The sequence below is a fragment of the Crotalus tigris genome, unplaced genomic scaffold, assembly GCF_016545835.1.
Source record: "Crotalus tigris isolate CLP2741 ecotype Arizona unplaced genomic scaffold, ASM1654583v1 scf7180000017551.9496454, whole genome shotgun sequence".
In the NCBI taxonomy this organism is placed as follows: domain Eukaryota; kingdom Metazoa; phylum Chordata; class Lepidosauria; order Squamata; family Viperidae; genus Crotalus; species Crotalus tigris.
This window is the reverse complement of record NW_024096469.1, coordinates 763,875-791,847: the sequence shown is the minus strand read 5'-3', so window position 1 is coordinate 791,847 and position 27,973 is coordinate 763,875. Positions and strand designations below refer to the sequence as shown.

At 37.3% G+C, this 27,973-nt stretch overlaps 1 protein-coding gene across 1 annotated transcript in view; it reads right to left on the bottom strand.

The window, feature by feature from the left end:
* CDYL (chromodomain Y like) overlaps positions 1-11,059 on the bottom strand; it is a 132,609-nt gene extending 121,550 nt beyond the window's left edge. The window contains exon 1 of the mRNA XM_039342793.1: positions 10,459-11,059. Coding sequence (XP_039198727.1) covers positions 10,459-10,482 — 24 coding nt within the window. The 5' untranslated portion in view covers positions 10,483-11,059. The remainder of the gene's footprint in view (positions 1-10,458) is intronic.
* Positions 11,060-27,973: the final 16,914 nt, after the last annotated feature.

Here is a 27,973-nt window from a genome sequence, read left to right as displayed (position 1 = left end):
AATACAGTGGTACCTTGATATTCAATTGCTTTAAAACTCATTGAATTTGGTACTCAAAGCATTCTGATACAAACATTTTGTCCCAGTACTGATTGTTTGGTACTCAACACACAAGCTAGAACTTGTCGGTTTTGGCTGCCTTGGGACTCACTATATTATTCCTTATGGGAAAAATCTGTTTGGTACTCATCATTTTTTGATATTTATTATGCCTCCGGAACCAATTACGATGAGTACTGAAGTACCACTGTATCTCCAAAGATATGGCTCAATATTCCAGTTAAATTTTAGAAGTGATTAATTTGTCTGAGATTCAGATTGTGTCAAAATCATAGTTTGCTATTGCTATGAGTCAGTAAATGAAAAATGAGTCAGTAACAATGAAAATAAATTTTGTAACATATGTTTTATATAACTGTTCTATTTCATATGAATAATTTGAATGTGTGTTTTGGTTCTAAGATCTATGCGAATATACGGTTATTGATCATTCATAATGTATGGTTTTCATTCCTATAATTATATTAATAGCACAATATTTTGCTTCAAAAGTTAATGGAGAAATAACTATAAGGTAATTACAACAAAATGCATATAAGCAGCAAATTCACTAAAGAAAACATGTTCTGCCCAAGATATATTTAACATAAGTTATTTCACTAAAATCAAGGAATTCTTTATAATAGTAAGATTTTGATTTAAAGTCACATTTAAAAGCTAGCACTCACATTCCCCTGAAAGTATTTTTAAAACCTACTCCAATGTTATCTAATATTATCTGATGTAGCCTAAAATGTTTGAGCATTTTAAGTTAAATGTACAATATTTCATCTATTTTTCATTCAGAAACATGACTTAAAATGAATTATTACTCTAATCTTTCCATCAACAATCTCTCCATTTATCATAAACATTTATATAACATAATTATAGAAACAATACTTGGCTTTTTAGCACAAGATGTCTCAACCCAGATTTTAACTCTTGTACTCCATCTTTTCTTTCCTCTCATCCTCTATGCCTATTTTCCATTTCCACTTACTTACATATACTGTCACGAAGAAAAATGACATATATCTATGCTTATGTTGTCTAGAAATTGCAGACATATAGAGAAGCAGACACATGGCCACTGCCATTATCAAAGGTATTTGTTGATGTATGCAATTTCTCATATTATTACTGCCTTCTTCCACTTAAGACTATTTCAAGGAGGAAATTGCAGCACATCTTCAGAAGGAGTGTTCAATCTAACTGATTTAAGTAATGGGATGAAAGGGCAACCCCTGAAAGTCAGTCTTAAGCTGTTTAGGACTTAAATATCATCATTAACACCTTAAACTAACATTTCTCAACCTTGGCAACTTGAAGACATGTGGACTGCAACTCTCAAAACTCCCTAGACAGCAATTGTCCATACATCTTCAAGATGCCAAAGTTGAGAAGCACAGCCTTAAAGTGAAAGTGGAAGGCAACTGATATTTGATCTCTCTTCTAGGTGTGCAGATATGCTCCTCACCATAGTTGCCATCTGTAAATCTAATAATAGCTGGGTTCAAGAAACACATTCAAGCTGTGATCTTGTCCTTTGTGGATAACTGCAATCCCATCAAAAAGAGGTTCTTACCTCAATTCTCAAGTAGAGTTGCTGTCTTACCTGGGTTTATCCATAGTTTAGTTTCACTTATTCATTCAATATGAAGATTAAGCAACATTAAAATATTATATCCTTGACTTAGATGGAAGCAAAACACTGGGAGTTATCAGCATAGAGATAGAACCTCAAGCTAAAGTAAGTATGTAAATCTAATAACGCGGTCTGAGGAAGAGGAGGTCTATGGCAGAGGTTGAAACATACTGGACTAGCTCATCAGAGGAGCCAGATGAAGAGTGTCCCTCCCATAAACAATATAGTGAGATGTAATTTACCACAACCCATACCAAATTGGTCATCACCCAGATTAACAAGAACTGTGTTGGGTACTGGAGTTCCTGGACATCTGGTGACAATGGGCTACACAATTCAGGACTGTTGGTTGAGCAACCAGGGCCAGAAACTGCACGGCTAAAAAGTTGTTTATCTGCTGCAAACATATGAATATTGAAAACAAAGAAATGATTTATTATTCAAATCAAGTCCAACAAGAGGATATAAAAAAGAATGCACCAGTTCTGCAAAGAACACCACCCAGAAACAGAAATAACATAATAGGGCTAGACAAATTAAGGTTGATTTATAATAATAATAAAAAAGTATTCACGAAAGCAGAATTGGAAGAACTGCAAAGGTCTACCCAGGGCAAAGAAATCAAAACCTTGCCAGAACTGCAGAGTTCTGAACTGTAGAACTCAGACTATAGAGGCAAACCAGGGAGAGTCAGCCAGCCCAGATATAGTTTTCATTTCTAAACAAAAAATCCTCTCTTCCGCCTTTTCCTCAGAAAGAACAAGAGCCTCTAACTCAGGGGTTCTCAACCTTTTTAATGCCGCGACCCCCAACCGGTCGTAAGTCGAGGACTACTCAACCGGTCGTAAGTCGAGGACTACTCAACTGGTGCAGCACCGTTTGCAGAATGGGACTTTTGGCGGGCTCAGCAGGGCAGAGACAGCCTGGACAATTCCTATTGGCTTTTGAAAGCCAATAGAATTAGACTCTATTCAAGAGAGTCTATTCTATTGGCTTTCAAAAGCCAATAGAATAAAAGGGAGTAGCACAGCTAAGGAAAAGGGGGAAAAAATGGCGGACTGCGTTGTTTGGCGACCCCTGTGAAATGTTGTTCGACCCCAAATGGGGTCCCGACCCACAGGTTGAGAACCCCTGCTCTAACTAAAAAAGAATTGAAACAAAGAATAACTGGGCATGTAGAGCAGCACAAAAACAAAAGGATACTGTTGCCTATATTGAAGTTTGTTCCAAAGAAAAAGCTAGCACAAATATTGAAAGATGTCAATACTGTAATATCAAATATAAACACCAGTTCACCACAAGAAATAAACCAACTTAAGTATAGCACAGCTACACTTATAACTGAATACTTGAGATGCAAAATCAACAAACGGGGGGGGGGAGGCAAAACAGCATACCGCCAAAATGAAAGATCAGACTGGAAAATAAGATCAATCATCTAAAATCAGATGCGGGCAACTTAGTATAGATGAAAGAAAGTAAGCTGAAGAGCAAAAAGACCAAAGAATACCTGATCAAGAAATATCACCTACAAACAAGATCAAGGAAGCACTGGAAATAAATAGCCAATATCAGCTATAGCCAAGGAGATCAGCAGATATAAAGCTTGAATAATACACTATAAGCAGAATTTCCAATTTCAGTGAAATCAGAAAGTTTTCTATCAATCCATCAATGGAAAGACTGCAGTGAAGCAATCAACAAATGACAAGAAAGAAGCGGTGAAGTTCTGGGCACAGCTATGGAACAACCCAAAGAAATACAACATTAATGCAGTTTGGATAAAGGAACTGGAAAAGAATAAAAAAGGTAAAATATAAAAGAAATTGTAGTAACAGTAGAAGTGATAGAAAAAGGGCATGGAAGATCAAGATTTGGTCAGCAGCAGATGAAGATGAACTGCAAGGTTTTTAGTTGAAATATATGACTGGTCTCCACCCAGTCAAGCAGTTTAACAATATACTGCAAGGTGGTGAAGTTGAGGATTGATAAACGTGTGGCCAAGCCTATCTGACAATGAAAGATCCAAGAAAAGGGGCTGCACCAGGAAACTACAGACTAATTACCTGCTAACCAACAACTTTCAAATTGTTAACTGGTGTGATAGCTGATGCGGTCAACAACAACTAATTGAAAACAAGTTCTTTCTACCTGAACAGAAAGGAAACTGCTCAAACAGCAGAAGAACAAAAAACTACAAGAGAAGGACGATCAACACTAATGTAGCTTGGATTGATTACCAGAAGACATTCAACTCCCTACCGAATGATTGTATAATCAAACCCCTAGAAATAACAGGAATTAGTTGAAACATTAGAAACTTTGTGCAAAGATCAATAGCACAATGGAAGATATGGTTGGTCAATGGTGATAGACTGAGAGGGAATAATATAAAGAGAAGAATTCTTCAAGGACAATCACTATCAGCACTATCTTTGCTATTGGACTAATTCCTCTGTCAACAATACTGAACAAGTCATGCCACGTCTATAAACATCAAAAACAAAAGTCAGTCTGTCCGACCTCCTTTATATGGATTATCTGAAGCTATATGAAAAACACCACCTGAAATAGAATTGCTAATTAACATTAGACCAAATAGACCACAACCTACTTCTTGGAAAGCTAGAAAAAAGTGGGATAGATAGCATCATCATCAGATGGATTTGTAACTAGCTGACAAGCGGTACACAACGAGTAGTCCTTAATGGTACTATGTCTACATGGAGGGAAGTAAGCAGTGGGGTACCACAAGGTTCTGTCTTAGTACTGACTCTTCAATATCTTCATTAATGACTTAGATGAGGGAATAGAAGAGAAACTTATCAAATTTGCAGATGATACTAAACTGGCAGAAATAGTCAACACCCTAGACGATAGGCTCAAGATCCAGATGGATCTTCAGACTTGAACACTGGGCCCTATCTGTCGGAAGATGTAAGGTCTCCTGCTTAGGTGGGGGCTTGGACTAGATGACCTACAAGGTCCCTTCCAACTCTGTTATTCTAGTCTAATTATCTGTATATACAGCCAAAATACTGAAATAGAATTTGGACTGGACAAAAGTACTGCACTCACCATCAAAAAGGGAAAACTAGGGAAAACTGAAGGAATCAAGATGCCGTATGGGAATAATATTGAGAGTCTGGATGAAGATGATCCCTACAAATACCTAGGTATCCTTCAAGTTGACAACATCAAGCACACTGAAGCCAAGGTTAGAAGTAAATACATCATTAGAGTGAAAAATATATAAAAGTCTAAGTCTAGTGGAGAACATACCATCAATGTGATTAATACCTGCAATTCCAGTCATTAGATACACAGCTGGAATAGTAGACTGGCTTCAAGCAGAACTAAAAGCCTTGGATAGGAGGACCAGAAAAATAGTAACAATGAATCATGTCCTTATCTATGTAATGATGCTGACAGAGTTTACTTACCAAGGAAAATAGGTGGTCACCAAATGTTGCAAGTATACCAGATAGCCGAAGGAAAAAAAAGACATTGGAAGAATATCTGAAGGACAGTGGAGAAGATTCACTGAAACTAGTATACCATAAAGGATTATTGAACATTGGAGACACCAAACTGGCCAAACAGAAAGACCAAATGAAAAACAGAAAAAAGACATGGCAACACAAAGTATTACATGGCCAGTACATTTTAAAAAAATACCAGACCAAGCAAATAACAAGACCTGGCAAAGGCCAAGGGCAGAAAAATTGAAGGAGATTGAGGGGCTAACTCTAGCTACATGAGACCAAACCTTAAGAAAAAAGCAGACAAATTCAGAAGACAGCAGCAGACATCAAATGCAAAGAAGCTGAAGAAACAGTGGACCACCAAGTGAGCTGCTACAAGTAGATCACCCAGACTGACTACAAACAACAGCATGATAAATTAGCAACAATGACGCATTGGAATATCTGCAAGAAATGCTGTTTGCCTCCATAGAAGAAATGGGGGCGCTACAAAATAGGCAAAGTAATAGAAAATGAAGTGTTGGACACAACTTAGTAACTGAACAACAACAATAGAAAATGAAGAAGTTAAAGTGTTCTGGGACTTTAGATGTCAACATCAATCTCAAAAAACTAAATAAAACTCCAGGTTCATTCAGTTTCCAAAAATCTTACTGTTTATTGAATACCTGGCATGGTAATGCTGAAGCAAAACTAACTCTGAGGTTCCCAGACACCAGTTCATAGAATTAAACAATAATTTCTCCAGCCAAACCCCACCCTCTCACATAGTCCATATAAACAATTTAACTTTGTTATGGGAACAGTTTGCTTCCTCTCCACACCTGCTGCAGTGTCCTTAGAACGATTTCAAATTCTCATGGTCTTCAGCAGAATCGAGGAGGTTTCTTTTCTCCATCTAAACCATTCTAAAGCAACACCTCCCCCCACTTACTCTGATGGCAAGTTGAAACGAAGAGGCAAGTAGCTGCCAAAGTTTCATTCTTGCCATAAGAATTCAAACTGACTTTATAATACCCGCAAACCTAATTGTCAATAAGAAAAAAAAAATCTGGATCATGGACATGGCAGTAGAATTGAAAAAAAAAAAAAAAAACCTGGAGAAAATATAAAGACCTGCAAAGAGAAGTAGAATGACTATGGCAAAAGAAAGCAAAGGTAGTAGCAATCGTAATAGGTGCAGAATGCATCTATAAACACCAACTGGCAGTCAGAAGGCATGATGAAAATTCTTTAATTTCATAACATATAGACAAGATTTAACCATATTTTCAATTGGGAAAAAGTGACAATCCTAGACCAGACCAAATCCAAAAATGCCAGGGAATTTCTAGAAGCCTGGCACTCTGACAAATCAGCCATCAATAGACACATAGACATTAACAACATCTACAGATTATGCACAAGAGACAATCAACCAGCCCAAAAGAGATAAAGACTCCAGCATCTCTCCACCAGTAATCAGCACTCAGATCAGCATAGATTAACTCAAGGTCACCTTCAGACCAACAACAATCAAGTAAGCAATACGCCAATCAAGAAACTGCCAGAGAGCCATTAGTAAACAGCCCAACTAAAGAATTCCTAAGACCGCCTCCACCCACCCAGACAGACAGGCAAGACACCAGAATATAAACTGACAGCAAATAGCACACCTTACTAGAACTGATGTTACCTAGTTTGCAAAGGTTCATTCTTGCCATAAGTTTCATTCTTGCCATAAGAATTCAAACTGGCCTTATAATACCTGCAAACCTAATAACTGTCAATAAGGAAAAAAAATCTGGATCATGGACATGGCAGTAGAATTGAAAAAAAAAAAACCTGGAGAAAATATAAAGACCTGCAAAGAGAAGTAGAATGACTATGGCAAAAGAAAGCAAAGGTAGTAGCAATCGTAATAGGTGCAGAATGCATCTATAAACACCAACTGGCAGTCAGAAGGCATGATGAAAATTCTTTAATTTCACAACATATAGACAAGAATATAAACTGACAGCAAACAGCACACCTTACTAGCACTGATGTTACCTAGTTTGCAACAAAAACAAGCAAGTTTAGAGAGCACCAAGGACCCCTCATTTTAACCCTGAGCTACAAATATTCTTCTTTATTGGTAGTGATTGCACCTTGGGTGCAATTCCAAAACAATTGGACCACCACTGGAATACCATCAGCATTGACAAAAATTCTTACTGATTGTAAATTTCTTAAAGAGAATTCATTCTTAAAGGTAGTATGTATATGCTTCTGACTTGGGTCACTCAATAACACAAGTAATTTACCAATTATTTTCTAAAGTTTTGAAGATAAATGGAGGAAATTTCATCAAGCTTCAAAAAAAATAATAATACACAGGATAATGCCCATGTTATAAATGGATGGGTAGAAGGAAGGCTAATGCTGCTCATGGTTTATCCAACATCTTGAATAAATTTCTATTTAATTCCTAAAAACCTTTTTGAAACAAATTGGGACAAGTATTTAACTTTTGCACGAGTATTTTTTCCACTTGATGTTCATACAATCCTTTCAATTCTTTTATAAACCAAAGGATGATTAAATCCAGTACAAATAAATTTAATCCATAATTTCTCCAATTAATTTCTTTTTGTAAGAAAGCAAGGGTTGGTAAAGTTGTTTGTCTGTACACACACACACACACACACACACACACACACAAAATCATCAAATAATTTATTAATCCATGTTTTTCCAATTAAAAATGCTTTGAAGATCTTATCAACATCATTTCCTAATTGGATTATCACATATATTTCTATAAAGTTTATATTTCATTTTGACAATTTTCTAGAATTTTAAAAAATAGGTATATCTTGTTTTAATCATTTGAGATTATATTGTTGCCTCCTAATGCAGTAATTCCAAACCACTATCTGAAAATATTAGAGAATCCCAGTATCATAATTTATCTGAACAATACATCTCAACTGAAATATAGATGTAACAGGTTTATAGATATAACAGGTTTCAGTTCTCTTCCATCTGAAACATATGAATTATCAAAAAACTGATTTTAATTTTCTTACTAAATTTTTCAACAGTAAAACAGACTGTATAACTTTTTTAAAAATCCAAGAATATTTGTAAAGAAAGTTTCTATACCTAACCCAGCTTCAGTAATAGCCTTAAGCCTTTCATTACAGTTAAGGTCCAAATGGTGTACTTATAGAAAGCACCTGCCACAGTTTTAAATGTCTTAATTTGCTTTCTCAAGCATTCTTTCAAGTTCTTTAATTTATAGGGTTAGTTTTCTATAGCCCAATTAACATGACTGAGTGATAAAGTAAACACAACCCATCTTGGAGGGGACCATTTTGTGCAATCAACAGTTACTAAAGCCATAAGCAACTTGTAAATTCCATTTCTGGACAACAGATTCAAGAATTCCCAACATCGGAAATAAGGAACAGGATTAAATTGTCCAATGACCTTCCTAGAGAAAAACAATGCAGAAAATATAAGCACTTATGAAATACAGGTTCAAAAATCCCAACAAATTTGAACCTGTTGCTAAGTTATATTATTGACAATTCTCTCAAATAATGCTTGTACAGCTCTCTAAAGATCCCCCAAATCTTTGGCCTCTAGTCATAATTTATTTTACAATCTCTTAAACTGAGGTTGCAGATTACTGGTTCATAAAACAAATCAATTCAGAATGCTCATCCAAGACACAAATGTCCAAGTTCAAATTCTATTTGGAACACATTATGCAAAGATTTAGCTCTCTTGAGAAGTTTTTAATATTGGAAAAGGTGAAAGGAAAGAGATGACCAATCATAAGATGAATGGACTCCATTAGAGCAGCAACAGGTACACTACTGGAAAACTTAAAGGACCAGACTGGGGATAGATAATCCTAGAGGAAATCTAACTATGTGGTCCCTTAAGAGTGAACACTTAGTGGCACATAATCTTCAATCAGATTATTAGTTCAAAAACTTTGTTTAAAAACTAAACTCTACTTACTCATAGATATGGATTATTGTCCACTGATTTGCTGAACTGGAAATATTTTCAGTTCCTAAATTCTTCCTACTGCATCACTTAGAATACAACATTCAAAGTACAACACAATTATGTTTTACTATAAATAAAGTTATAAAGTCAGTGGAACACAATCCCTAGTAAGTATGTTAAAGAGTTGTACCCTATATTTTGTACTATTATTTAATATATTTTAGTAATTCTAAGGTTCCAAACTCACAAGGTTGCTAGTAATTTAAACACACAATCTATCAAACCTGTCTTAGTATTTGTCCATGGTAGAAGAAAACTAGCACTGGGCCTTCAATGAGTTTTACCTACCAAATGAATTAGAATGATTTCAAAAATTTAATTCAATGTTCACCTATATAAAATACTCGATAAAGTATTTTTTAAAAACCAGGAAACTGCATCCAAAAGGAATCCCATTCTGTGCCTGTACATTAAAGATTTATAAATCACATCAAAAGACTGGAAATTCGAAGTTAAAAAAAGTCACCTTCCTCCATCCTCAAGCAAAGCCAACGAAGCTACAACACTTAATCACCTGGGCATCCCGCAAATAAAATAGCATGTGTTTGAAGCAGCCAACCTCCACTCAACAAAAACCTCCCCAAACTTGTTCATTCTGCTAAAGAATGTAGAGTAGTATTAGTTTTGGATGTTTCGTGTTTTGCATCAACGCAGCTGGCTTCCCAGGCAAAGGTGTCAATGTACTTTCCAAAGAGAAGATAACCCTTCCTTTCGCCTTCCTCCCCCCCCCTCCCCAAAAAAGCGGGCACGACTTCTGCAACACATTTTTGCACACTACCAAAACACTTTTGTGCGCAAGAGGGTCTGGCCAAGTCGCGGCTGTCAGCACCGCTACCTAACGTCCGGCACCCACCCTTCCCTTCCTCGTGGCGAGACCGGAGAGGGGTAAGGGGTGGCCGTGGAGTTGAAGGGGGGGGGGGAAGCGGGTTTAAAAAAAAAAAAAGGGAGCGAGAGAAAGCGCAAGCCAATGGTTACACTTTACCGTCTCCTGCTTTCAGTCATATTTCCGTCCTCCTCTTAGCGAAACTGGGGGAGGGAAGAGAGGCAGGCTAGCAGTTTGGAAACACACACTCACACACATACAGAGAGGGCCCCGCCAAGAAAAGCCAGAAGCCAAAAGAAACTGAGGAGAGGGGGCGCCGGATTTTAGCCCTCACACACCCCGGAAAAAAAAGCGGTGGGGGGGGGCGGGAATAAGGAAGGCGGGGACGAGGAGAGAGGGGGAAGCATTGGGGCTGTTACCTCGTAGAGTTCCTCGGAAGCCATGCTGAGGCGCCCGCCTGCCGCCTGCCTCCCAAGGTGGAGTTGGGTGCTGGTTTGGAGCTACTTTTGTCTCACTTGGGTGTCTGGTGTGGCCTCTGGTGCTGCTGCTGCTTCGCTTTCCCCCCCTCAGATATGCGTGTATCTGCCTCGCTCCACAGCGCTCCTCTCCTCAAATGCCCGGGCGCTGGTGGTGCCTCTGCCGCCCTCCTCCTCCGCTGCTGGTGGTGCTTGTGCGCAAACCAAGCTGCGCAACGGGGCTCGCTCACTCACACTCACACTCACACTCTCGGCACACTTTGCTCGCGAGGCGCGGGAGAGCGGGGAGGGGGAGGAGGAGGTAGTAGCTGCAGCGGCAAGGACTCCCTGTACCCGCCGCCACCGCCACCACCACTCGGTGTCCCTCCCAGCGCCTCGCTTCGGCGCCTGGCTGACTCTCCCTCTAGGATCACTAATCGAGCGCAGAGAAAGCGCCACACGGCCGGGCTCTCGCCTTGTCTAGCGCCATCCTCTTCCTCCTCCCCCTCCCCTTTGATCGCCCATTGTCTCCTCAGCTGAGCAGCGGCGTGAGGGGGCGGCGGGGATTGGGCCAATGGCCGCCGGGAGAAAGGGGGAGGAGCGACGAAAGGGGAGGAGGGAGAAAGTGGTGAGGAGGAGCTGGTCTGCCATATGCATCGTTGGAGGAAGTGGTGGTGGTGGTTGAAGAAAGGACTGAGGCCAAGTTTTGAGGCTGTTGGGACACTCCTGGCCAGAGCTCCACCTCTCATGAGGTTCTAAGGAAGGAACAAAAGTGCCTTTCTTCAACCTTGTCTTCAGTCAAGCTGACACATAAGCTCATCCCTCCATTTTCTTACCTCACCCATTAATCTTCATTTCCATTGGCATCTGAACCCTAGTATTCTGTGTCTAGTTATCCAGTTACATTCATTTACCAGTTTCTCCTTTGCCTCTTTTCTTTCCATTTCTTTATGCCTACATTTCATTTTATCTCATCTTGCGCTGCTATCTCACCCTTCCATATTTATTTTGGCAAATAATGTTCTAGACAGGCTGTTGCTTCCTTTTTCTATATACTCATTTGCCCATCCTGTTTACATTTCACTTCCATTTATCTCAATCTTCGTGTAGTCTTGGTCTTTGACATCTTTACCTTCCTTTGGTCTCTTTCAATCTCTTTTTCTAAAAGTTCTCTTATGCAATCAACAGTTGCCCTGTGACATTTCATGTACTATCATATTTTTTGGTCTTTTGGTTCCTATCTAACCATATGCATTCTCTATTTAGATTACACTACCATTTTTATCCATCTACAACTTTTTCGCAGTTTTATATTCACGGCATACAATCTTCTTTTGCTTCTGTTTCTTCATTTCACTGCTCATCAGTTCAGCATTTTTACATCAATTTCTCTTGATGTAAATGTGTACTATCCATCTTTTCCCATTATTTTCTTAACCAATCCATTCTATATGAGCTTACATTTCCTCTTTACAAATAAGCCCTACTCATCACCCTTATACAATTTCTTTGTTAATATTCCCATTTATCTTTACTGCTATTATCATCTGTTATTATCATTGCTGTCTCTTAAAGACTTCTATTGTCTACGGATTCTGTCTATCCATTTGGTACCTAATGGTATCTTAGATTCATTTATTTATCTTTTATATATTTACACATTTTGTTTAATTCAATTCCTGTCATTTCATATAAAGCATCCAGAACATCAATTGGTTATACATAATTGTTTTTCTGCCTGCTTGTACAGACTACTGTAAATATTACTGGGCATTTCAAACAAGATAGAATAGCAAAAGGATTTGTGAATCTTAGTAAATTTCTTCCATCATGCCAATAGAAAAAAAATGCTTCTAAAATTAACTAAAAGCCTATCATCTATCATCAATTAAGAGAAAGCCCTGATAGCTACACTTAATGATTTTCAAACAAGTCTATAAGGGGAGTAATACCAAGAATAGTTAAAACCAGTTTTTACAGTTTGGGTAATAATTTAGTTAATTATTTACATATGGATACAAGATTTCAGCAGTAGAGGTCAATATCTATGAACCAATCTGATGATCATGGTATGGGGACTTGGAATATAAGAGAAATAAATATACAGATTATGAATTAACAAATAAAAAAATAGGTATGTTATATGATGTCTATCAGTCTAAAAGGAAGGGGAATGATGAAATAGGAATGAAAGTAGTCTTATCTTGAGGAGTGGCATTGAGTAATATATGGAGATGTAGATTTAATAGTGAATGAGAAGACTGGAATGTATGTCAGAAAATTTGAACCAGAGTCTTGTAGGTTGTTATGGGAGAATATGAAAATAAGAAACCAGAGGTGGGTGCTAGTTGCCTGTTCTGCTCCAGTAATGATAATAAAAGAATCACCCAGTCATGTGTTTTGGGAAAATTTGTGCAACAGTTTGAATGAACATGATCCATAGGAAAAATATTCTGTTAGATGACATGAAAGGATAAGGCAATGACTTAAAAACATAATGCAAAATGTTTTTTGGTCACTAGAGAAGCCAAAGTGGATGAGAATAGTAACAGGTGAGTACATACTTGGAAAAATGTCTGCTTGTTTCAAACATACGATTTAAGCCTAACTGAATTCATAGTAAACCTGATAAAAGAATTAATATAAATCTAATAACATGATTGATTTGATTGTCTATACTGAAACACTGTGATAATAAGTGAAGCATATGGTAGCATGAAAGACTTTAAATGAGATATAGACTATTTTTTGATAATGTCAAGAAAGGATCTTAGGAAAAAAATTGACAAGAAAACAGGAAAAGTAAATGAAATCCAAGCATAGAAAGATAAAATATGAGTCTAAAATACTAGAAATAGATTAATGTTTCAACCAAATGAGTGGAAAAATAGACATGGGGAAAAAGATGTGGAAGCTGTTTGGGAGAGAAAAAAATTGTGTTATAAGTGTGTGGAGCTTACACTAATGAGAAGTAGGAAAAAAGATGTGTAATAAGATTAAAATATGTGGATGAGAAAATGCTTAAAAGAAAACAATTGCTAAAAATAAGTTTTTGTAACATGTACATAAAAATACAGTCACAAAAATATAGTAAAGAAAAAGTTATAAAAAGAGATTGTATGGAAATAAAAAACTGACTTGAAATTAGGCAATCAAAGCTAGGCAGTGATAAAATAATTTGAAAAAATTTAGACTAAGGGAATGATGGAGTATTTTAAAGATTAGTATGGCATTATAGTGGCATATTAATGTCAAGAAAAATATAATAAAAATATTGTGGTAAAATGAAGACAATGGCAGGGTAGGACTGTAAGTTTAGATGATAGAATTGGAGAAATATTAAAACATGGTTACGGTATAGTCAAAAAATGGTTGTGCAATTTGTTTATTAAATGTGTGCAGACTACATCTGTGCCAGATAGTTGAAAAATGCTGTTACTGTTCCCTTCCATAAAGGGAAAAGTGGCATAAGTGAACGCAAAACTACCTGGCAATGAATTTATTACATGCACAGAATTCTGATCAAAATGGTACAAGAAGTATATTTGTGAAGTTAAATATGGGTGGGGTTTTTTTGCCAAGCAGTGGTTATGAAGATTGGATTTGCTCTTCAGCAGGACATGTACAAATGGAAATATTCTATGTCGATTGAGAAAAAAAGTATGTTAAAAGTAAATGATGAAATATTTTATTTAAGTACAAAGTTAAAAACTGGCTGCTGAATATAAAGCAATATATGATGGGAGTAAACCATGCATGAAAATTAATAGAATTTGTTGTGAAAGATTTCAAGTGAGCATTGAATAAGACAAAGATATGTGATTAAGCAAGCATGTTTAATATGTTTATGAATAAACCTATAAGGAATCCCTGTGATGCCTGTGGTGATAGAGTTTTGTTAATAGAGATGTGAACTTATGTGTTCTTTCTTATGACACAAATAATGTAATATTTGTCTGCAAACTTGAATGATTGGCTGCAAATGTTAAATAGGAATGTAAATCTGAAAGGTGGTATATCAATGACCAAGATGATTGTGTTTGATGGGCAGGGTAAGGTGAACAACTGCAAGTTATACATACATAAACTACCAGCAAAAATATTACTGTATATATTGACAAAATGTTTTCTAAAGATGGGAAATTGAGAAATTTTAAGATTGTAAATGCTGATTAGAAGTTTGCATGTCATCCGTTATGGGAAATGAATGTTTCATTTAGAACATTGTTAAGTGAGCTTGTCTTCACTGTTACTTAGAACATTATTAAGTGAGCTTGTCCTCACTGTTGCATGGAAGTGAAAGTTGGATATCAGGAGAAATATAAGAATAACCTAAACATACCGGAAATGGAGTGCCTAAGGAGTATGATAAAGAGGACAGAGTCAAGAATGAATAGGTGCTGAATAAATGTGAACTGAATGCAAACGTGAGTGATTCAGTGTGAAGACAAGAAATGCATACTTTGCTCATATAGACAACATGATCAAACTGCAAAACAAATATATGAAGAAATAGTAAAAGAGTCATAAGCAAGAAAACTGAGAAAGCAGCGGTTGGGTAGTATTAATGAAATCCTCAAAAAGAAAAGAGGCGAGAGGTTTGAATAAGATGTCACAATGTATGGAGAAGTATATTGACATGGTGGAAATAGTATCAGGAGTGGGTGATGTTGACATAAAGTAGATTCAGCACTACAGTATTTCCTCCCCCCCTCTTATTTCATACCTTTAATTTAATTCAGTTACTATTTCTTACTCCCTTTTCACACTTTAGGAAGAAAACAGCCAGTACATGGATAGATGGATGGACAGAGCATTTTAACAAGGATTCCTGCTCCATTGAATATCACATCGCAAGAAATGAAAACAGCTGGCTTATTAATTCTTTTTTCAATCTTACTAGGAGTAGTGCATTTGTCTTCCACCAGCGTGCTCTTGTGTCTTTGAATTTCATGTTGAGAATATGGAATATTTGCTGCAGCAGGGGTAGATGTTTCAGCAGTTTCATTGTCTGCAATAGATCAGAAATTGCAGTTATAAAAAAAAGTCCAATTACAACTGCATTTTGGTGCATGAGATATTTAATGCCACATTGAGTTTCTTTAGTCTGCCTCAACATTGGAGTATCTTGAAGTGTTACCTTTTCAGACAGTTTAAGAACTTGCATGTTCATCATATCACCATTCAATCAGCATTACTTTAAAGACTGACAACTGTCTTGTATATTTAATATAAATATTCATATGATTTGATAAATGAACTAAAGCAGGAATATAAGTGTGTGTATCTGTCTGTGTATATATATATACACAGAGAGAATATATATTAGACAATCTCTGTCATTTCTAAACAAGATTGTAATGTAGGGGTGTGTGTGTGTGTGTGTATCATTTCTAAATAAGATTGTAATGCCTTAACTACATTCTCTATTCCAATGAATAAAAGCCACTACTGTAAATGCTGTCCTGTACTTTTTATTGTACTATAAATTTTGGATACGATATTATATGCTATTCCATGTTGTCAGAATTTCTTTTGCTATTTGTAGTCCATATTTTCTGTTTTATTCAGGTTGGAAGAGATGTACAGCCAGATATCTAGTTATATATCATTGGACAGCTGCTTACCAATGAGATAGAAGTTTATTAACACTTCCATGTGTTATGAGGCCATATCTCTCATTTTTAGATTTCAATTTCTCAGTATCTAGGACATATTTTATAATCTTTACTGATAATGAATAAAGTGTTTCTTCTAGACATTAGGAAATCCAAACACCAGCTGTATCCATTGTTCTGCTATTTCACAAAATTCTGCATTGTAAATCTCAGCAGTTTGGATTATTTTTGTTTTACCTAATAAATTGCATTGCAGAGTTTTGAGTTGCTGTCTAGCTTTAGAAGTCACATGCCAGGTTAATAACATCAGCTTTTAGTTTGTATTATTTGTTCATTAATCCCTTCCTATTTAATATCACACATATTCAATTCATTAGAACAGAGGTTTCCAACCTTTTTGGTTTGGCGGCCCGGAAAGGGAGGTAGGCACTGCTACATGCATGTGCACAAATGGGCCATGTGGGAGTGCATGCGCACACGCAAACAGCTGTGTGCGAGTGTGCATATGTGCAAATGGCTGTGTGGATGCGAGTGCTGCAAATGGGCTGACGCTAGTGTTGGCAGGACGCTATGGACAGCACTAGTGCCAATGGGACACTCTGGGGCGGGGCAGTGCTAGTGCTGGCAGGATGCTTGGGGCGGTGCTAGTGCTGGTGGGATGCTCAGGGCGGGGTGCTAGCATCGGTGGGATGCTTGGGGTGGCGCTAGTGCTGGTGGGACACTCGGGGTGGGGTCCTAGCACCAGTGGGATGCTTGGGGCAGCACTATTGCTGGTGGGACGCTTGGGCAGGGTGGTGCTAGCGCCAACAGGATGCTCAGGGCAGCACTAGCAGGAGTGGGGGGGAATGAGTCTGTGGGCACTGGCCATCCCTTCACGTAACCCAGTGGCCAAGCGGCTGTGGCCCATTAGTGGGCTGCAGCCCACAGGTTGGGGACCCCTACATTAGAAGGATAAGTGCTCATTGACTAATGGCCAGAATTTCCATTGCTAAGGAAGATAATTGTTAAATGAGTCGCGCCTGGTTTTACGAAGTTTTTTTGCAATGATTGTTAAGCAAATTACTGCAGTTGCTAAGTGAACCGCACACTTGTTAAGTGAATCTAGCGTCACTCACTGACTTTGCTTGTCGGAAGCTGGGTGGGAAGGTTGCAGATGGCAAATACATGCCAGTTGCCAAGTGCCTGGATTTTGACACATGATTGTGGGGACGGTATGATGGTTGCAAGTGCATGGACAAGTCATACGTCACTTATTTCAGTGCCACTGCAACTTTGAACACCCACTAAATGAATCGTTGTAAGTTGAGGACTGCCTGTAGTAGTTGCTAATCCAAAATTTGAAATTTAAGAACCATGTTAAATATCAAGGTGGAAGGTCTTGATTTAGAAATTATCTGTCCTATGTGCCTATTTTATATGTATATTGGTTACTCAATAAATTGTTATTTACAGTACCCTTTTTCTGAGAGGTGAAGTTTTAGGAAAGCTGGTGCTTTATCTAGAGTTCAGGTTGTGTGGAAAGAGGTTGCTGAGGACGGATGGCCTGACTTTGATACACAATTTACTTGGGCATATATTCAAATATGAATGTATGTTAATATGAAATATTAACAGAATTCATATTCCATCTGATTTGTGTTCCAAGTCAGATTTCTTAGAAATCTGAGATCTCTTTTCTAGCACAGACTACAGGTAGTCCTCGACTTACAACAATTCATTTAGTGATGGTTCAAAGTTACAACAGCCACTGAAAAAAGTGACTTTTGACCATTTTTCACACTTACAACAGTTACAGCATCCCCATGTTCATGTGATCAGACATTTGGCAACTGACTCCTGACAACTGCAGTGTCGCAAGTCATGTGATCACCTTTGGCGAGCTTCTGACAAGTAAAATCAACAGGGAAGCTAGATTTGCTTAAGAACAGTGTTACTAACTTAACTGCAGTGATTCACCCAACAGCTGTGGCAAGAACGGTTGTAAAATGGGACAAAACTCACCTGTCTCGCTTAGCAACATAAATTTTGGGCTCAACTGTGGTTGTAAGTTGAGCAGTACCTATAATTACTAAACAAATAAAAAGGCTAGCTTGAGTTATTCTTACACTTGCGCATACAAAATAAGTGCAATCCTCCATCGTTGGGTATCGTATAGTGTTGCATAAAAATTTGTGAACCCTCTTGAATTATCAATATTTCTGCATAAAATGACTTAAAAGCCAACTAAATAGACAAAGAGCACAAAATTAAATATGTAGCTTTGGATCATTTTCTTCAATAAATCAATGAACAAGTATAATATTTTTGACTCAGTTGTTTAATTGGTTTCCCTTTATCTAGTTGTAGGACTTGGGTGAAAAACAGATCATGTTTTAGGCCATTTTTATGCAGGAATAAAAGGGTTCACAAACTTTTAAGCACCAGTGTAGTTTCTACTGGCAACATACTATCAGAGCATGGCAGGCTTTCAGTTTCTCTGTGGCTGTTGAAAAACATCTTCAGCTAACAACTGCTGCTTTGTCCAATGTAAGAGATATTGCCATATGGCACCAAATATAAAAATCTTAGGATCAAAATGTATAGAAAGAAAAGGTTCTTTGGGGATCATCTTGAACCACCACATTCTCAAATCCTTAACTGTAAGTCTGCCCTTTTTCTCACTTAGGAAATGATATCCTGTAGCAGTTTTTTTTTTTTCAGTTTCATCATTGATTTTTTTGAGTATCTTGAGTATTCAATTTCCATGGGATAACTTTTGCTAAAAACATCCCAAATAGCTGGATTCTTTTTTGCAAATGAAGCAGGAAATATATTCAGTATTTTTTTTTATCATTCATCCACTTATGACTGAGAAGGTCAAAGTCCTAGTCACACTTCCATGGAAAAAGAAAAATATGAACCTTGCAGATACTGTAAGTTAGTTTGTGGTTTGTCCAATTAATGACAAATAGCTTTGTGTAGGTGGGAAGGGGGTTGTTTAATTATATCAATTTTTCTTTAGTAACTTCACTTAACATGTTAGGCCTTGTTTAAATCACACATACATACATACATACATGCATACATAAAACTGAATACATCTTTTTCTCTGTTGTTTTTATCTTCCTAAAAGTGTTGTTTTTATCTTCCTAAAAGTGTGCTCACTTTTAGACTGTTTTAGGTCAGGAATGTTACTTTATTCTAATTCTGTAAAGCACAATGTGCACTGTTAGCAGGAAATCAGTCAGATCATAATTACTAAATAGCTGGAAAATAAATCAATTTATTACTGTAAAATGTATTTGGATGCTTACCTGCTGAGCTTGCCAAAATGTCAGAAATGTTTTAAAATAGGATTGGGGAATTTGGCAGAATTCAGGCATCATCTTAGCTTGTTTTGTGACACAAGTCATCCCAAGCAATAATGTGGCTTGTTTCGATACTAAATGATTTGCTAGACCAGCCTAAGAGTTTAGCACATCCTGTAAACCTGAATGTCAGTGCTGGAGGTAGATACTCCAAATAAAGGAACTGATGCAGTGGTAGATAATCAACAATTTTGCAGCAACAGAAGTAGTCACTGGGGATCCCAAAGGTGCTTTTCAAGAGGCAACTGGACTTGCTTTGTTTTTCCTTGAAGACGTTTCACTTCTCATCCAACAAGTTTCTTCAGTTCTGGGGGAATCTGATCTGAAATTGGAGTCTTTGTCCAGTTACGTACAGTGCCTTCAAAGCATCACCTAGCTACTATTTAAAGTAGTACCAAGCCTGTTGTCATTATTATTCTTTGGCTGAATGACGATCATGTGATTCTAGAAGACAGTAAATTTACTAATAGGGAAATGACTTGCCTTAATATTCAGAACATGAGTAGGACCAGGAGAAACTGATAAATGCTCAAAAATGTCTTTAGATCTGGGGAATCTCATAGATCTTTTGCATGCCCATTTTCATGTTCAATAGTAAGTGCTTCCCATCTTCCACTTATGCTGGATTCCTTAGATATGGGGGAGTACAGATATGCCCTATAGCCTACCAAAAGACAAATAATGTTACGGCAGAGTGAGCAGAAAATACTCCTTGAATGAGCTGAGGCTGCAACCTACGAATAACTTGCAGCAGCTTTGGCTGGACCAGTCATTCACTGATTAATTGGTTGAGATGTGAAAAATAAGATATTCAAAACAACTGCAAATTAAGAATATTTTTAAAGTACCCGGTGATTTGCACAGTGGTTCAGTAATGACAAAAGGGGCAAAAATGCCTTCCTTTTAATAAAAGATTATTGCTATTGTATATAATTTTCTTATTATCTTAGGAAGAAACTCAGGCCGACCATTTGATAAAATATGGAGCTGTATGTAAGTGAATAGATTAATTGTTATATCCATGTCTTAAATATTTCTGTTTAAATTGTTGATGTGAATATTGTTTTCACAGCGCTAATACTGCAATATTATGCACAAACCTTTCCAAAGAACTTATACCTTATTTCTTCATAGATATGCATATGATTGAGACTGGATTTAAGCATCTGCGTATAAGGTATCAGGGGAAAAATAAAAAAAATAAAGTGGTATCACTAACCTTTCGATGGCTAGAAACAAATCCCTAAAGTATTTTGCCTATTAATAGAAAACTATTTGTGGTGGAACAAATCTAATGTGCATCACAAAATTTAAAGAAAAGCTGCCCAATTTTCAGGACTGATGTGGGCGAAGGAATAATATTGTGTGAGACAGGAAACATTTCTCTGACAGACTGATTGATTTTGAAGTTACTGATAGGAAATCTCCATGAGTCTCAGATGCATTAGTGGATGAGTGATAGGACCATAAATTTGCCACATATATTTCACTATAGATCACTGCTGAAGAGTAGGCCTTAGATACATAGTATTTAAGGCTAAGAAGTAAACCACTTGTGACACTCAGTGGTGTGATTCTTTTCCCTTACTATTCTTTTAATTATTATTAGTTTTCTTCCATTCAGCCGTGTCTGACAAGATCCTGCTGTTTTCTTGGCAAGGTTTTTCAGAAGTGGCTTGCCATTGCCTTCTTCCATAAGCTGCCCTAAAACAGATGATCATGACAAAAAAAAAAAAAACCAAAAAAAAGGTATAAGTAGAAGGGCCCTTTTAATCTTCTGGTGTTTGACCACTCAAAATCGACTTCCTGCCCACAAAATCTAACCCACCTATTGAAAATATACAGTCACAGATCATAACTTGCGTGTATATGCATGTACCCCCATCATCTTATAATGCATATTTACTTTCATATTTTATAACACATTTTCTAAAAATGATAATTTTACCCATGCTTACAGTATGCATACAAGAAAGTATGAAACCTAGGCTTCAGACACTCAGACAGACTTAATTTATTTCAATAGGCAATAAAATTAGAAGAGATGTTGAAAGAGTAATAAATGTCATTCTCCTGGATTCAGAAATTCAGAGATAAGGACTGTAATCATGAACTAGAGATATCAGCTACTTGGGAGAAGACAACCAAAATGTTAGAAAAGAGGTAGTTACAGTATCATAATTAGTAAAACAACACAGTGTAATGTACAACAAAAGAAGAAAATGTTAAGAGAGGAAAATTGGAGAAAATGACTTAGTAAAGTTGAGATGATCCATATAACTCTCTAAAATAAAAGCTAATCCCAAATCTTTCTAATGGAAGCTGTAATGAGCACTGAAGTGAGGGTGATCTGACTGTGACATCTGTCACCACATTTATTAGCAAGGTTGATTTGGCTGATCTGGCTGGCTAGATGGTGTCCTATTTCTCCATCATTTCGTGTGGGGTGACCTCTAAGCTGCACACCTGTAGAAGAGGATGACCATCCTGGATAGAGCGCACCAATCTTTGGTCAAGTGTATGTAATAGCTACATTCCCCAGCCAGAATCTCCAAACAAGCTTAAAACAGAAAGACAATCAGAGTTACACAAGTCCTTAAGTTGTGCTGTACAGTACAGGTAGTGCTCGACTTACAACAGTTTGTTTAGTGTCTGTTCGAAATTACGACGAAACTGAAAAAAGTGATGTTGACTGTTTTTCACACTTATGACCATTGCAGCATCCCCATGGTCACATGATCAAAATTCAGACGCTTGGCAACTGACTCATATTTATGACGGTTGCAGTGTCTCGGGGTCATCTGATCACCTTTTGCGACCTTCTGACATGCAAAGTCAATGGGGAAGCCAGATTCATTTAACAACCGTGTTACTAACTTAACAACTGTAGTGACTCACTTAACAAATGGGGCAAGAAAGGTTGTAAAATGTGAAAAACTCACTTTTACAAATGTCTCACTTAGCAGCAGAAACTTTGAGCTCAATTGTGGTCATAAGTTGAGAGCTACCTGTATATTGTGCTGCATCTGTAAATATTTATAAGCTAGTATTACTCCATTTATAATGTGAGCACATCTTAACTCTTAATTCTAGCCAATCCTTTAACCTCTCCACACTCCAAGAAAACTATCTCTGGAGTATTTAACAAAATTTTATTTGTAACATAAAAAGTATGTATAAATATATATACCAAACATACATTTACTTTTAATTATAACATGATCAGCAGCACGTGGTTTTGACTACTCATTTAGCCATTTGAATATTTTCAAAGTGTATATATTAAAGAAGAGAGATTTATTCTCTATACTTTCTTTGGCACCAGCTAATATATTGAATTTTATAGGTCTGCTGCTAAATAAACATGCACAGGTTATGATGTGAATTGTATTTGATATGAAGGGTCTCTCAGGGGACTGTTTGTCCAAATGATGTTTTTCTTAACAGCCCTTTAGGCTTATAAAGTTGTACAGTCAATTTTATCAGGTTTTTTTCTCAAGCAACAGCCCTTCTGGATCTGAATTACTAATATTTTAGAAGAAGCAATGTTTATTGACTTCAATGGGCTTTACTCTTGGTAAACAAGTACGCAATTGCAATAAAGGGTTTACTTCCAGTGAGTTCTGGTTTTCCTCAATAAAACCCCCCAAAAATGGAGTCACAATTTGTTCTATATCTTATCTGGAAATATTTTTATGCCACTTGGGACTACAATTCTTTCTCTCCCCTGATAGATCCAATTAGCTATATAGAGCTGCTTCATTGTTTTTCAAATAATGCTACATTAATTTAACAAAACACAGTATCCTCAGACTATCTTCAACTTGTTTTATCACAAAGCAACACAAAGTCCAAGGAGAGAGAGAAAGAGAAAGAGAGAGAGAGAAAGCTATTTTAAGATTTACTCTGTTTCAAATATTTCAACTTGATCTGCTCATTCATTTGGTGATGACTATAAACCTCCCATAAGTTATTTGCAGCCTTAAATTATATTGGTAATAATTGAAACAGATGTTTTGTTTTTCTTTGAGTTTTTCTCCCTCACGTGTTTTAGGGCATCTGAAAGCACCACAAATATTTGTAGCTATTATTCCAGGTCACATCCATTATGACAGTTTGATGAAGCACAGAGTATAGTTAGTAGCCTGAAAATTGCTGTGCTACAATTTGACACATTTTGGCTGCCCTGTCTCCTGCTCTTCTCAAAGGATTCTTCTTTTTATGGCTCATACCAAAGAAAGCACACCTCAAGCACAAATATCAGCAGCTCCTAAAGTTGCTTAATGGCCTCCAGCATACAAAAGTTGGTCATAGGGTATTAAATATGAGAAACAAACAGAAACTCCATGACTTGTTATATATAATAACCAGCATGCATATCAGAGTTCCTACAGGGGCTAATAATAATAATAATAATAATAATAATAATAATAATAGTCTCCCAGTGAGGCACTATCTTGACGTGGTTGTGGGGCTTGTGTACTCTGAGGAAGATGAGCTATGCCAGAGGTTCAACCATACTGGATAAGTCTAATCAGAGGAGTTAGACAAAGAGTGTCTCACCCATAAAAAAATATGGTGAGACGTAAATTTCAGAAAGCCATACCTGATCGGATGTCGCACGGGTTAACAAGGTCCACGCTAGATGTTGGAGTTCCTGGATATCTGGTGAAAAATGGGTTACAGGACTCGGGACTGTTGGCTGAGCAACCAGGGCCAACAGCTGCAGAACTACTGGAAGAAAAGGTATATACCTGTCGCAAATACACAGTGATTGAAAACAAAGAAATAATGATCTGTTATTACAGATCAAGTCCAACAAGAAGAGGATATCTGAAATGAATGCACCAGTTCTGGAAAGAACAACATCCAGAATCAGAATTAACAGAACAGAGACTAGCAGATCAATGCCGATTTATAACATGAAATAAAATATTCACAGAAACAGAATTGGTTTACCCAGGGCAAAGAAATCAAAGCCTTACCAGAAGTAATTCAGAATGTAGAGGTGAACCAGGGGAAGTTGGCAGTGAAGGAATCCAGCAGAGATATACAAGTGTTCTCATTTGGAAACCAGGCACCTCTTCCTCAGGAAAACAAAACCCTCTAACTAAAGAAATAAAAGAATTGAAACAAGGAATAACTGAGCATCTAGAACAGCACAAAAACAACAGAATAAGGTTGCCTGCATTGAAGCTTGTTCCAAAGAAACAGCTAGCACAAGCATTAAAAGATGCAAATTTTGCAATATTAAGTATAACCACCAATTCACTGCAAGAAACAAACCAACTAACGTACAGCACAGCTGCAGTTATAACTGAATACCTGGGATGCAAAATCAACAAAGAAGAAAAGCAAACAGTGCACCACAAAAATGGAAGGTTAGACTGGAAAATAAGATCACCAAGTTAAGATCAGATGCAAGCAAGCTAGAACAAATGAAAGAAAAGAAGCTGAAGAACAAGACCAAAGAATACCTAATCAAGAAATATCACTTAGAAACAAGGAAGAGCAAGGAAGGAAATAATAAAGCAGCAAATAACAGCTATAGCCAGGAAAATCAGCAGATATGGAGCTTGAATTGCAAATTATAGGCAGAACCTCCAATTTTAATTCAATCAGAAACTTTTCTACCAATCCATCAATGGAGAAACTGAAATGAATCAGTCAGTACCTGACAAGGAAGAAACAGTGCAGTTCTGGAAGCAGATATAGGATAACCCAAAGAAATACAACAAGGACGCAGCTTGGTTAAAAGAGGTGGATGAAAATAAAACAGAAGTTGAAATGAAAGAATTAGTAATAATAACAGAAATGGTAGAAAAAAGAGCAGGGAAAATTAAGAATTGATCAGCACCAGGTGAAGATGAACTGCATGGGTTTTGGTTGAAACATCTAACTGTTATATACCCACTCATTGCCAAGCAGTTCAACAATATACTACAAGGAGGAGAAATTGAAAAGTGGCTAACAACTGGGAAAACCTACCTAATAATGAACACCAGGCAACTACAGGCCAATTACCTGCTTACCAATAACTTTCAAATTACTAACTGGTGTGGTAGTTGATGCAGTACAGTGGCATCTAGTTGAAAACAATCTCTTTCCACCTGAGCAGAAAGGAAACTGCCCCAATAGCAGAGGAACAAAAGATCAACTCCTAATAGACAAAATGATCTTGGAAAACTGCAAGAGAAGGAAGACCAACCTGAATGTGACATGGATTGATTACAAAAAGGCCTTCGACTCTCTGCCACATGACTGGATAATCAAGTGCCTAGAAATAACAGGAGTCAGTAGAAACATCAGAAAATTTGTGCAAAGATCAATGGTACAATGGAAGACACAGCTGCAGGTCAATAATGAGAGACTGGGAGAAGTTAATATCAAGAGAGGAATATTTCAAGGAGATTCATTATCAACCACTATTATTTGTTATTGCACTGTTTCCTCTGTCAATAATACGGAATAACTCAGGACATGGCTATCAGACATCAAAAACATCTGCCAGACTATCCCACCTCTTTTACATGGATGATCTGAAGCTGTATGGAAAAACATCATTTGAAATAGAATCGCTGCTTAACAATGTCCATATATATAGCCAAGATATTGCAGTGGAGTTTGGCTTGGACAAATGTGCCACACTTACTATCAGACAAGGAAAAATAGTGAAAACTGAAGGAATCAAGATGCCCCACGAAAATAACATTAAGAGTCTGGATGAGGAAGATTACTACAAATACTTGGGTATCCTTCAAGCTGACAACATCAAGCACACTGAAATCAAGAAAAAGATTAGAGGTGAATACATCAAGAGATCTTAAAGTCCAAACTCAATGGAGGAAATACTATGAAGGTAATCAACACCTGGGCAATTCCAGTCATTAGATACACAGCTGGAATAGTGGACTGGACTCAAGCAGAACTAAAAGCAATGGCTAGGAAGACCAGAAAAATAATGACAATGAATCATGCCCTTCATCCACACAGTGACATTGACAGACTATCTACCAAGGCAAATAGATGGGCATGGAATGTTGCAAGTACATCAGATGGTTGAAGAAGAAAAAATGGCTTTGGAAGAATATCTGAAGGACAATGATGAAGATGCACTGTAATTAGTATATCAGGAAGGCTTATTGTCTACTGGAGAGACCAAACTGGCCTACAAGAAAGACCAAATGAAGAACAGAATGGAGGCATAGGAAGACAAAGCACTACATGGCCAGTACATTAAAAAAATAGCTGGGAAAGCAGATAATAACAAGACCTGGCAATGACTAAGAACAGGAAAATTGAAGAAAGAGACCAAAGGACTAATTCTGGCTGCACAAGACCAAGCCTTAAGGACAAATGCATAGAAAGACAAAATTGAGAAGATAGCAACAGACAGTAAGTGCCACCTACGCAAAGAAACTGAAGAAACAGTGGACCACCTGATAAGCTGCTGCAAGAAGATCTCACAGACTGGCTGCAAGCAGTGGCATGACAAAGTAGCAACAATGGTGCATTGAAAGATCTGCAAGAAATACCATTTGCCTGCAAGCAAGAACTGGTGGGATCATAAAATAGAGAAAGTCATAGAAAATGAAAATATTAAATTGCTCTGGGACTTTAGAATTTCAACAGACAAGCACCTGCCACTTAACACCCCAGACTTAACAATTGTCGATAAGAAAGACAAAAAAGTCTGGATAGTGGACGTGGCAGTGCCTGGAGACAGCAGAATAGTCGAGAAGGAACTGGAGAAGATAACAAAATACAAAGACCTACAAATAGAAATAGAACAACTGAGACAAAGGCAAACAAGGGTAGTACCAATAGTAATGGGTGCCTTAGGTGCAATCCCAAAACAACTGGAGCACCACTTGAACACCATTGGCATTGACAAATTCACCATTAGTCAATTGCAAAAGGCAGCCTTACTAGGAACTGCTTCCATCCTGCGACAATATCTGTAATACCATTAATTCAAACATCTACATTTGCCTATCCCAGGTCCTTGGTAAGGACTCGATAGGTAGACAAAAATGTCAGATCCAGTCTGAACATCTGGCTGACTGTGTGATGATTAACAATAACAATAATAACAACAACAACAATATCAATAGAGTTGGAAGGGACCTTGAAGGTCTTCTAGTCCAACCCCCTGCTCAGGCAGGAAACCTTATACCATTCCATACAAATGATTGTCTAGTCTCTTCTTAAATACTTCTAATGTTGGAGCATTCACAACTTCTGGAGGCAGGTTGTTCCACTGATTAATTGTTCTAACTGTCAGGAAATTTCTCCTTAGTTCTAGATTACTGACATCTGAGTTTCTCATGGAACCCTTAATGAACAGCAGAGCACATCTTAGAACTGTAGAGGAAGCAATTCCTAAGTTTTCAATAAGGAATAGACAACCTGTATGGGGATTACATTCAAAAAATGTCAGTAAGGCATCAGCTTCTGTGGTAATGTGCAGTATGTAAACTATGCTTTTCTTTCTTAGGATGATTGATGCATTTC